Source organism: Lutra lutra, chromosome 4, assembly GCF_902655055.1.
Source record: "Lutra lutra chromosome 4, mLutLut1.2, whole genome shotgun sequence".
Lineage (NCBI taxonomy): Eukaryota > Metazoa > Chordata > Mammalia > Carnivora > Mustelidae > Lutra > Lutra lutra.
Genome location: NC_062281.1, coordinates 16,948,575 through 16,961,645, shown reverse-complemented (window position 1 = coordinate 16,961,645; position 13,071 = coordinate 16,948,575). Strand labels below are relative to the sequence as shown.

The 13,071-nt window shown below is 39.8% G+C and overlaps 1 protein-coding gene across 1 annotated transcript in view; it reads left to right on the top strand.

Moving 5' to 3' along the window:
* The window catches only part of FAM91A1 (family with sequence similarity 91 member A1), a 44,613-nt gene that overhangs the window by 6,752 nt on the left and 24,790 nt on the right, over positions 1-13,071 (top strand). The window contains exons 4-14 of the mRNA XM_047725404.1: positions 1,377-1,434; positions 2,122-2,189; positions 2,754-2,867; positions 4,385-4,475; positions 4,885-4,947; positions 9,871-9,977; positions 10,478-10,516; positions 11,023-11,135; positions 11,556-11,671; positions 12,467-12,579; positions 12,909-12,995. Of these exons, the coding sequence (XP_047581360.1) occupies positions 1,377-1,434; positions 2,122-2,189; positions 2,754-2,867; positions 4,385-4,475; positions 4,885-4,947; positions 9,871-9,977; positions 10,478-10,516; positions 11,023-11,135; positions 11,556-11,671; positions 12,467-12,579; positions 12,909-12,995 (969 nt within the window). The remainder of the gene's footprint in view (positions 1-1,376; positions 1,435-2,121; positions 2,190-2,753; positions 2,868-4,384; positions 4,476-4,884; positions 4,948-9,870; positions 9,978-10,477; positions 10,517-11,022; positions 11,136-11,555; positions 11,672-12,466; positions 12,580-12,908; positions 12,996-13,071) is intronic.

Genomic DNA, 13,071 nt, shown 5'->3' with positions numbered 1-13,071 from the left:
GTCTCTATAAAACCGACTGCTTTGAACACGTGATTAAGGTTGAAAATGTGGGCGACAGAACTGAGCATTGAGTTCAGAGAAACTTAATGCGTTTAACGATTCTCTGACTAGAGAAAGAATAAGTGATTATAAACCCAACATGCAATACACATGTTAGGAAAAGAAAGGTATTTGTAGTTCTGGCTGCTAATGTCTTGCCATTTTTATTAATTTTTGGATGTTAGCTTTTTTCCAAAGTCAGTATTTAGACCTTTGTCAAGGAACTTTAAATATACTGTTTTTAAGTGAGCTGTGTGTAAAGATTGGCAATGTTTGTCTAGTATTCAGTGGCTACTTAATTTTATCTGAGTGCCGCTGTTTTGGGCCCACTAGCCGCCTCCAGAGCAGGGGGAGGCCTTGAACTGAAGGAGCTGGGAACGTGCAGGAACAGTGAGGTCACGTTCCAATGTGGCTTCTTCTGCGAGAGCTCCCTTTGCTTTTCTCCCTGAGCCCCTTCTTCACAAGCACTTAGGCCATCCTGCGTCTCCCATGTCTCTGTGTCCCTGTTTGGGAGGAAATATTAGCGTAAAGCTTGAGGCCTGACAGCCCCGGTTTCTGTCGATCCCCTTTCCTGAGAGCCAGGGCGGCAGAATGAAGGTGGCAGGTAATCAGTACGTAGAATAATTTGGACTGCCTCTTTGTTTTGCTGGCACTGACCACGAGGTTCAGGAGAGATAATAGGGGGAGGGTTTTTTCTCCCCTTTACCAGCTTTCAGTTGTGTCCAGGCAGTCACTGCTCTCTGCTTTCTGTTCTTACACCATTGGGTGTAGGTCCTAGGTTGAAAATGGGCCCTATCCCCACGGTAGACACTTGGTTTATTATTGGAGTAACAGATGGGCATTGGAAGAAGCTGGATGCTGAGGTTAACTGTGCTGCTGGTTGGGTCTCGTAGGAGTAAAGATGACTGAGCGGTCGCAGTCTTTGTTGGTGGTGCGCGTCTCAGATGTGTGTTGATGGAAGCGTGACACATCAGGGGCCCTCTCTCGGGGCACGAATCTGGGATGAGGTGTGAGGCATGGAGAGGCAGGAACCGGGAGCTCTGAAAGCAGTGTTCCCTCCGTAGCTTCCACAGAGTGCAAGTTGCAGGGCAGATATTTGGGATTCAGGAGCGCTGTGGGACGCCCAGACCGGAAGGGCTGATCTTCGGTGACTTGGTTGGGCCCAGGTGGCCAGTAGCACAGGGCTGCCTGCATGCTTTAGGTCGCATACTCTCATCTCAGTGCTTCGGGCAACAATTCTGATTATCCTGTTTGGCTCTCTTAATATGTATTTATTCACATTTTTTAATCTAAGGATATTTTGCATTTAGAATTTTTAATTGTTTTCTTTTTGAAAGGACATTATGAACAGTGAGAAGAGTTATGATTCATTGCCCAATTTTACTGCCGCTGACTGTAAGTATGAAATGACGCTGAAGGTAACGATTAGTCTGTCGTTGTGCATGCGTGCTGTTGTGTGTGTCATCGTGTGTTTTTAACCTGAGACATCTGAAGCATGGGAACAGCAAGCAACAGTGTTGGTAGGAATTTTTATCAGGTGAGGCAAGTCAAGTATAAGGTTTAGTCTAAATGTCTAAGGGAGAAATATGTTAGAGGGTAAAATGAGAAGAAGTCTGTATTTCTAGAGAATGAATTCTTTCTGATACTTGGGCTGTGTTGTGTTCCACATGAGGGAAGAAAATTTAAAATTTGTACATGATAGTTTCGCAGCATGATACCTAGTTGTTACTAATTTGCTTTATTATACTTATTTCAAGGAAGTATATATTTGACATGTGACACCGTTCTCTTGTGTAAGGAGAAACTTTTGCTGAGAAGTACACTTTGACTTCCTGATATTGGAAGGGTTTCTGCTTTTTAAAGATTTTCCATGTGACATTGTCAGAGGTGTCAGCTCGAGTTCATCTTTCCCAGTTTGGTTTTCTTTTGTATTTTGTTTGAAGAATTTATTTTAATTTGATGTTGATTGTTAATCAGTCATCAGAGATGAACAAAAGCTAAGGGTTTTTTCCTAAAAGACCTGGGTGTACTGATATTTTAAGATACATTAAGTGTTTTTAAAATAAAGCCTCTTAATTTCAGGTCTAAGGCTTCTTGGCATAGGAAGAAATCAGTACATTGATCTGATGAATCAGTGTCGGTCGTCAAAAGTAAGTTAGTTGTTTCCTTCCCTTTCTTTTTTCATCCCTGTTATCACACATTCTGATTGTTTTAAGTAGTAGAAATACTGAATTGAAATTTCTTTGATCAAGAAAATATGCTTCATATAAAATACCAAAACAACTCCTCCATATTTTCTAGGTTATGCTTACGCGATTATTGAATTAAAATGTTTAAGGAATAAAATATTTATTTTTAAAATTTAATTTTTGCTCTGCTGGTCTTTTTACTTGCTCATTCCTCTCCCAGCATGATGGGTGAAGTAAGGACACGTTCTCCAAATTCATTTTTACCTCCTGGATTTCCTTTGAGTTTCTGGATTTAGATCCAGACTTGGTGATTAGTGTTTTGAAGTAATTCAGTTGGAAATAATTGAAGAATGACTTTCTCTATAGTATATTTCTCTCCAGTATATCTAAAATTCTTCAGATTTTAAAGCAGGAGGGTTTAAAAAGATTTGTTTATTAGACTGTGAGAAACAGTCTTATACTATGATCAGTAAAAAAGTATGGATTTCAGGCTGATTGCAAATTCTCACTTTTGTACCATTGAAGAAATTTTTCAGAAGGAAAACGGCTCGTGATCTTCTACCAGTGAAGCCGGTGGAGATCGCCATAGAGGCGTGGTGGGTGGTGCAGGCCGGATATATCACAGAAGATGACATAAAGGTAGATCGCTTTGGAATTAAACGTTGGATTTTTATTTTTTAAATTATAACTTTTAATCATAGCTCTAATTTTTCTAAAAAGTAACACTATTTGGTTTTCCTGAAGAAAGTTAGGTGTAGTTCAAAGTTGTAAATGACTGTGGTAGGCTAGAATACTGGTGGTTTTCAAAGACACTCTTTAGTAATGAGGGGGATGCACCTGGGTGGCTCCATCGGTTAAGTGTCCAGCTCTTGATTTCTGCTCAGGTTGTGATCTCAGGGTTGTGCGATCGAGCCCCACATCAGGCTCCACGCTCCGCACAGAGCCTGCTTGAGATCCTCTCTCCCTCTGCCCCCTCCCTGCTTAATGTGCGTGCATGCATGTTCTCTCTCTTTCAAGTCAGTACATTTTTAAAAATCCAATAATGAGGGAGGCTTGACTTGGTTCGTGTTCAGTAATCTGGGGACTCGGATTAGACAGAAGCTTCATCTCAAGTGACGTGATGCTGCAGCTAGCCGCCACGATAGCGGCCGGCACTTCCCGAGCACTTGCTGTGCGCTAGAGGCGCGGGGCTCTCTTCCCAGCACCTTTTGTATTGTCTCAGATGCTCCTAACAGCCCGCTGGGTGGGTCTTCCTTGTACGCCATTTCATGTATGAGGAAAGTGAGCACGGAGACAGGAAGTAATGGTTCAAGTCACTGTGGGGGTGAAGGTGCAGGATTTTACTTCAGCCACTTTGCTGTGGGAGTGGTGCTCCTCGTGGCTCTGCTGAAGTGTCCTCGGGAAGAGGGAGGTGCTTTGATGGGGGGCGGGGAGGGCCTGGATCAAGGGCAGTGATGTTCCCAGTGTCAGGCCATGCTGCAGATGAGCCTGTGCCTGGTAGAAGAAATGCTGATTTGGAGGAAAAGGGGCAGGGCCACGGACCAGAGGGCCTAGAGACCAGGTCACGCCTCTCTCTGGTTGAAGGAATACAAGTGACTGTGGGGTTTTTTTTTTTAGTTTGCATTTTATTTTACTTCAGAAGGTGGATTAAATCTCATGAGCGGAACAGTGTAGGAACTTCCTAACAGCTGTCAGACTGGCATAAGATAGTGAACTTCCTGTCACTGATAAATGCACGTGGAGTCTGAATAAACTTCCGATCTGAGCAGTTCAGAGTCAGCAAATGGATCCAAATCCCATTCAGAGATGATGATTAAATATTGGTATTTGTTAGGTAACACTTAATACTTAACAGCAAATATTGGTACTTATAATTACTTTGTCCTCCATTCTCTTGGTAGCATATTACGGCGCCTTAATTGACGGTTATGTACATAGCTTTTTCCTTTGAATTCTAGAGTGATAAAAGAAAAAGTATGTGGTACATTTAGCTAATGACACATAATAATCATAATCCCGTATAATACATAAAATGTAATAATATATAATCATATATAATCATAATCGTAATAATCATTCGATTTAAACATGATTTCAGGAGACTTCCGAATTACTTTGGATCGAACTTAATTGAAAATATTTTGCTCTTCTTATAGATATGCACATTGCCTGAGAAATGCGCTATTGATAAGATCATCGACGCGGGCCCTCAGCTCTCTGGATCACTTGATTACAATGTAGTACATAGTAAGTGGTTAGTATAAGCGGTCTTTTGTCAACATAAAAACTTGTTCTAAACCATCAATAATTAATAGAAATTTTTATCAGTTAGATACACATGGTACTATTTACTAAGGCATGTTGTTGTTTGAGCTGTGACTTTGGTCCATTGTTTCCCTGTGTGGCTTTCATTCAGTTATTCACATACACTAGAAATTTATACAGATGAGTTGTAAGGATATTTCTGTAGTTCTGCGCATATGAAGAAAACAGATTTGAAAACTTCAGTTCTTTTCCTCTTCTGTTTACTTTTTTTCTCCTTCACCTAGCATTCAGTTGTAAGGATCTTTATAGAAAATCAGGAATCTGTTTTGTTTTGTTTTAAATTTATTGTGGTTTAGTGTTCCACCTAAAACAAATACTTTTGCTTCCGTAGGCTTATATAACAAAGGATTTATTTATCTGGATGTCCCAATATCTGATGACAGTTGTATAGCAGGTAAGTATGTGCTTGTGTTTTCCGCTATTTTTCAATGGTTACTAGGTCCTGGGCATTGTGTACATCACATCTATCACCCTAACAGATTAGACACATACCATTCTGAGATCTGCAATAATAGAATTTCTTAGAGGAAGACATTTCTCCTTTGTTACATGGTAACACATTGCAGTGTGTTTTACTTAAATTCCTTATTTTTATCTTCACATTGTTGTACATGTAATGTTAAAATAATGGAAATCTGAAATAAATTTCTCACATCCCAGATCAACTCAATGATTTTACAGATTTAGCTCCTTTTAGTCTTTGTTCAGTGCATAACTGGTTTTATAGATGTTCAGTCCTGTCATCTGATAGTTTTACTCTGTGTGCCTATCTTATTTTTTTGTGTCACTATTGTCTTTCTCGTCTTTATCTACTCCTCCCTTTCTCCTTCACCCATTCCCAAGTTAAACCGCTATTAAAGCCCTTGTGTATTTTCTGGTGGATGTGTCAGTGTATTAACCTGTTGCTGGTTATTGAGGTTACTTACACTTTTCTTGCTATGGTAGTGATGTGGTTAACATCCTTGAACACAGTGGAGCTTTTCTCCTCTAGGTTAGATTTCTTACACTGTATTTAGGTCATATGTTAAGGTATGTTTTCCAGCACATCTTTCAGCTGTTGTTCTGGTTTGTTGGTATCTTTCCTCATAGTAAGATATTTAATGTTTGTGTAATCAAATATAAAATGTCAAAAATTGCCAGGGAATGACTTTGCTACTAACTATTGAGCGACGATGGGGCTTATGACAAGAATACTCCCTCCTATCCGTGTTGAATCCGGACAGGTTATCATGCTGTCGTGTGTCCTGACCTTTATTTGTGTTCGCATGCGTCAGTGGTTCTTTAAGAGTGGATTTTGAACCATGTGCAAACATGAACTCTATTTTCAGTTTGGAAGGACAGCCAAAAAGCAATGACATATTAATTCTGCTTTGTAGAATTGCTGCTATAACAAATAAAATACTAGTTTTACAGTTCGAAAGGTTTTGACAAGGAAATGATTTCTGGAGGATGGGGCGGATAGTGGTTTCCTGTCACTGTGAGAAAATAGGAATGTATTATGCGTTATTCTAGTCTTTACTCTCATCAGTAAACTAATGTTGACTCATTTGAGAATCTCCTAAAAAGGTTGGTTTTTGATTAGTTCATTTCAGTCCCTGTTGACTGAGTGTTTGAACACTGACTCACATTACCACTAAGTGCATCTGCAAGGTGTGGTCCGAGAAGGGCCAAGTGGATGGCTGCACCGTTGCAGAGATGTGTTCTGCCAGGCTTTTCTTAGGATCTAGCAAGTTCTGGTGGTACAGACAGACTCATGCTCTTACAAGTGCTGAATATATCCTCCTTGTCACCATGGAACATGGGATGTTCCCTAATTTGGAATAACCTGTGAAAGGAAAGCAGTTTGACAAGATGGAGGCCATCGAATTTAGCACGAGACACCGAAGTTGATTTCAGAGAAAGCATTTCATCTCTGTTTCAACAAAACAAGCAGTATGATGGTGGAACAAATAAACTGGATAAATAAAGAGAATAGTCACGAAGGGGTTTGTTGTTAAAACGTATTTAGTCCATCGTCAGACCGTATACTTGCTTGGTTTATGGCTCCCCTTTCATTTACAGCTTTCTAGATTTCTGTTAAGGTTGAATAGAATACTTTTAAGATACATATAGAAATAGTCTAAAAATTCTTAAAAACCTTTGTCATACATATCCAAACCTGTAGCTGGAACTTTTTTTTTTTTTTTTTTTTAAGATTTTATTTATTTATTTGACAGAGATCACAAGTAGGCAGAGAGAGAGGAAGGGAAGCAGGCTTCTTGCTGAGCAGAAAGCCTGATATGGGGCTTGATCCCCGGATGCTGGGATCATGACCTGAGCCGAAGGCAGAGGCTTTAACTCACTGAGCCACCCAGGCACCCCTGGAACTTATTTTTGTATTTGATGTGAAATAAGGGCCCAAGTTGGTTTTCTTCTATTTGGAAAACCAGTAACATTTGGATAAATGCTAGGACGGTTTTCCATGACCACTGAATGGAAACGTAACTTTTGTCATACATTGAATTCCCCTCTGCATTGGATCTAATTCTGATATCCTTTTTTCTTCACTTATTTATTTTTATTTTTATACTGTATTGTTTCACTACAGTGACTTAAAGTAACCTTTAACATTAGTTATGGCTGGGCCTTCCTTGTGAGTTTTGTTTTATTTTGTTTTTTTTTAATAACTTTTTTTCTTGGCTATTTCCAGGCATTTTTTTCTTTATATTTATTTATTTTTATTAACGTGTTTAAAATTTTTATTTTGTTATTTTTTATTGAGTTATAATTGACATCTGCCATGTTAGTTTCAGGTATAAACTGTAGTGTTGATGATTTTGAATGTTTTGGGAATTGAGCACCACAAGTCTAGTTAATAACATCCATCACCACACAGAATTACCAGAAAATTTTTCTCTTGTGGTGAGAACTTTTAAGAGCTACTCTTTTTTTTTTTTAAAGATTTTATTTATTTATTTAACAGAGAGAGATCACAAGTAGGCAGACAGGCAGGCAGAGAGAGAGGGGGGGAGCAGGCTCCCCGCTGAGCAGAGAGCCCGATGTGGGACTCGATCCCAGGACCCTGGGATCATGACCTGAGCCGAAGGCAGAGGCTTTAACCCACTGAGCCACCCAGGTGCCCCTACTTTTTTTTTTTTTTAAAGGTTTTATTTATTTATTTGACAGAGAGAGAGAGAGAGAGAAATCATAAGTAGGCAGATAGGCAGAAAGAGGGGGAAGCAGGCTCCCTGCTGAGCAGAGAGCCTGATGGGGGGCTCCATCCCAGGACCCTGAGATCGTGACCTGAGCTGAAGGCAGAGGCTAAACCCACTGAGCTACCCAGGCACCCCAAGATCTACTCTTTAACCATTTTTAGATATGCAGTGGGGCATTACTAACTAGCTGCTATGCTATAAGTTACATCCCTAGGACTTACTTAGTTTATAATTCAAAGTTTGTACCTTTTTACTCCTTTTACATCCCTCCCCCCACTTCTGGCAACCATCAGTCTTGGTCCCTGTATATGTGAACTTGTCCTCCCCCACCAACATATTTTTGAGTAGGCCGTAGTTAAGATATGAAATTCTAAATTTATGAAAGAATATAAAAACATATACCTCTGACACCTGTGTCTGGCCACCCAGTTTCTCTCTCAGGGGCCACTGTTAAGTTTCTTGTTTATCTTCCCAAAAGTGTGCTCAGCACATAGACATGTATGTATATGTCCTTTTTCTATGGCTTTAGTTTTACCCAGATGGTGTGTTGTAGTTCATACTCTGTTTTTTTTAACTTAGTATGTATTGGGAGACTCTGCAGTATCTCGTCATGTAGAGTTACATTGTTCTTTTTGTCTAGATGTAAATTGTGTATTTTTAACCTCTTAAGTGTCTTGATTTTTCTTCTCTACACTACAGGGGTATAGCGTCGAATGTCATAGGAGGTTAAGAGGATTAGATGAAATTGTGTACTATAGTCTGGCACTTAACATGCACTCAATTAACGTTTGTTGTTATTCACACAATTGATAGTGTAGGAAAAGAATGAATGATATGAATATGAGGTTTCTAAAATACTTCTAAAGAGAAACCTGTGATCCTTAAAAGTACTTGGATGATGGGAACCATAGGTAACACTAAATTAGAAAGTGACATGAGCCAGGTCTGGAAAGTGAATAATCTGGCCTGTAATGTACATTGTGATTTTTTTCGCAGTGCCTTCATTTTGACCACTTAAATTTTGTCTGATTTCTCTTTGTTAGGAATAACTTAGGTTTTGGGTGCAGTTAGATGGTATTAGGGTCAGGGGACACAGGGATACTCAGACCCTTTGTTGGCCTAGGCACTCTTCCTTCCCAGGGTGCACATTTAGGGTGCATATTTAGGGTGCATTTTAGGGAATGGTAAAGGAAGGCATAGTACCTCTTCATTATCAGCTGGGCAGAGTGCCCTAGTATATTGGATTAGAGTGTCTGGACCAAAGAGATGGAGAGAAATGAGCGTGAGTACACCTTTGGGTGGACAGCCGCCACTGGGCTGCCTCCTGTGCTGAAGAAGGTCTTGCTTTTCTTCCCACTGAGGCCACTGAGGAGGACACAGACTAGTGATTGCTGGTAAAAGTGGTGGTCCTGCAGATAAATTTCCTTTCTTCTCAGGATGGAGCAGGAATGATGGGAGAAAGGCAGTCAGTACTCTCCATTCACCTGGTCTTTGTATAGCACACCTGGTCTCCTGCTTTTCTTTTTTTTTTCTTTTTTTAAAGATTTTATTTATTTATTTGACAGACAGAGATCACAAGTAGACAGAGAGGCAGGCAGAGAGAGAGGAAGGGAAGCAGGCTCCCTGCTGAGCAGAGAGCCTGATGCGCGGCTCGATCCCAGGACCCTGGGATCATGACCTGAGCCGAAGGCAGAGGCTTTAACCCTGAGCCACCCAGGTGCCCCTGGTCTCCTGCTTTTCCTCTTTAGCCCAGTCACCCCTGCTATCTGTAAGGCATTAAAACACACCCATTGAAGCCTTCCCCATTCTGAAGCAGCCCCAGTCCCCTTGCCTTTCTACCCAGTTCATGTCCTCCAGCACTTCCTCTGCCTCAGTAATGGTGACAGTTCCCTGGGGTTACTCTTTGTAGGGTTTGTGCTCTATTATCAGAGTCCTCTGTGTAGATGGGGTTGTAGATGGCCTTAACTTTGGGGGTTTTAGAAAACTTGCTGTGGAGTAGATAAAATAAATCAAAAACTGAATTTAGTCCCTAAGGTAGAGGTTTCCCTTTTTTGAATGGGTATTTGCATATGCTTTCTTGTTTTAAAAAATTGAATTACTGATAAAAGTCTATTTTGTTTTAGTTCCTCCTCTTGAAGGTTTTGTAATGAATCGGGTACAAGGGGATTATTTTGAAACTCTACTCTATAAGATATTTGTTTCCATAGATGAGCATACTAATGTTGCAGAGGTAAGTATGACAATGTCTTATGAACGAACTTAACCTCAAGATTATAAAATACATTTGTGTAAAGTAGATAGTTATTTAATGATAAGGTTAAAATGTTTTCAGAGTCAATATGCATGGGTAGGTCATAGACCATTAATATACTTAAGTTACAATTCTTAAGTTATTTTCTGCATATACATAATAACTTTAGTACATAATATAATTTGGTAAATAACAATATAATTCTTGGTAAAAGGATTGCAGACTATTGATTGATATAAGCATTTTCTTATTTTAAAAGAGACTAAAGAGGAAAGAACCTTCTATCGTTATGGTCACTATCTGGATTCGTGCTACTTAGACATAAGGAAAGAAGAAAGTTCTGATTTCAGAATTAATATATTGAGTCTTTTAATTATTAATAATTTAAAATTTTGCTGATTATGGTTCACTTGTTTATTACAACTGTGTAATATTGATAATTCTAGGAGTGTAAATAATTTTTTGTTTTTATTTTCTAGCTTGCAAATGTCCTTGAAATCGACTTATCCTTGGTTAAGGTATATAATTTTTATACTCTTTTTATTTATAAATACTGAATGGCTTTTATTAGAAACTTTTGTCTTGATAAGCTACTGAGAAATAGACACAGTGAGATTCTTATTGGCTGTGCAGGGGAGTGAGGACAGTAAAGGGGGTATCTGCAAAGATGGAAAAGACCAAGGTAAGGGCGCTGAAGCAGTATTCCACGCTGGGGAGTGAAAGCCCGCACTCACGCTCCTGCGTGTGCAGGAAGCTGCCCGATCAGTGTCTCGTGACGAGGTCACTGAAAGCAGCCTCTTCTGCTGCTGCGTCCTAAAGAGCGCGAGGCCAGAGAATTGGAAGTACTCTCTCTTCCACATCTGTGAACAACTTAGGGGAGGAGCAGGCCTACTGAAAAATGTTTTTTCTGGTGGCATAAAAGTGTTTGGGGATCACTGTGTCAGAGTCGATGACAGTACTTTAGCTCTACAAATAGTCTGATGTCTGGTCTATTTTAAATGCTAACTTCTTTATATTCTTTCAGAATGCTGTTTCAATGTATTGCCGATTGGGCTTTGCCCATAAGAAGGGACAAGTAATAAATTTGGATCAGCTTCATTCATCGTGGAGGAATGTTCCATCTGTAAACAGATTAAAGTAATTCATTTATTCAGTCTGAGATATTAGAGTTTCCTTTTGAAAAAAACATTGCTCTAGGTACAGAAATTTTACTATTGAGGTGAACACTGCCTGTTAGTGGTTTTTAATCTTTTGTGTGATGAATGGTGTTTAGAATCTGATGAGAACAAGAACACTTTCCCCAGAGAAAAGTACATACGGTATTTTACAAACAGCTGTGAAGAGTTCTCACATTCCCTGGAGCCTGCCCGTGGGTCTTGGTTAAGAACCATTGCTGTATGTGGGCAGAGCATTTTGGGGCTACGTCTCCGTTTGGGGCTTGAACATAAGACGGGACTGGGTGGGTATTCATAATTTGAGTGCTGACTTCAGTAGCTGTTTTTATATAAGCTAAGATGTACATGATTTGTAAAACATGGCTGGATTCTTCATTCATAGGAGTACCTTAGACCCACAGAAGATGCTGCTGTCGTGGGATGGTGGGGAAAGCAGGAGTCCCGCGCAGGAAGTTTCATCAGCCACTGACACGGACACCAATAGTCAAGAAGATCCGGGTTAGCAGTCCCTCAGGGTATAGAGATGCCAGGCGTCTATGCCGACACTCACAGAGCGAACTAGGCTTTGTTCTTGATACCGTTCATTTGATGTGCAGTCTTCGAGTCCTTAGCGGTATGCTGAGCATTGAATATGGTACCTTGCTTCTGAGAATAAGTCTAGGGAGAGAGAAGGCAGTGTAATCACAAAAACCACAACAGTGTGAGAAGTGTTTTGGTGCTTGTGGGGAGCAAAGAGAAAGAGCTTTCTTGTCTAGAGATTTGGGAAGCCTTTGTGGAGGAGATGATAACTGGGCTAAGAAGGAATAAGAGCTTGCCAGCTGGTGAGTGAGGGAAAGTCTCAGCATGGGCTAAGCACAGAGGGAGGCAAAGAAAGCGTAGTGCGTGAGGGGCTGCTTGTGGTTTTATGTTGGGGCAGGGGGAGAGGAGCACAGCATAGCTCTGTTCTTACCCTAGGCTCTTACCTGAGCCAGGTGACTTGTGTGAAGAGGTCAGGCTAGCTAGTCTTAAGTGTTCTGACAGTTATCAAGTCTTGGTTTTTTGCTGGTTTTCAAGAAACACCACGAAAGTAAAAAAAAAAAAGTTTTTTGTTTTTTTTTTAAACATTCTCTGGTTGGAGATGGATAGGATTGGGCCACTTAGGACTGACTACAAAATTACTTATAGTTAGTTACATATTTTTGAGTTTTTAAATCAAGTTGAATTGCAGGTCTTTCTCATTCCAAATGGTAGGCGAATAATAATTTTAAATCACTCGATTTTAAATCATGATTTTTTTTTTTTTTTTTGTTCCAGCGGATACAGCCAGTGTAAGCAGTTTGAGTTTATCTACAGGATATACAAAGCGCATTGCTTTTCTGTTTGACTCAACTCTTACTGCCTTTTTAATGATGGGAAATCTTTCACCGGTAAGTCCAGTTCTTGTTTAAATGTGACAGTGTTTAAAGATTAGATGTAAAATAGTTCATGCTTTGAAATCTTTTTTTAAAGTACTGGATTTATTCCTGAAAACACAAAATGCCAATCGTCTTGTTTTATGATCCCTGGAGGAGCGTCGTAACTTTTTAGTGATGGTTAGCCTCGCACCTCATCACCTTTGGTTATATTGGAAAGCATAATAGAAATATGAGATGTTCTGTTTCATTTTAAAAAGAGAAAATTAGAACTTATTCATAATAGACTTGTATAAGGTTTTAAGATCCATTTTAGTTTTTTTATTTTTGTTTCTCTATGCCAGAACTTGAAAAGCCATGCGGTCACCATGTTCGAAGTTGGTAAACTCTCAGATGAGTCTCTGGACAGCTTTCTTATAGAACTAGAAAAGGTAAGTCTGGATTGCTCGTTACGGGATCTCAGGACGTTTGGTGCTGTTCCTTGCTTGATACCGATTGTGTCGATTT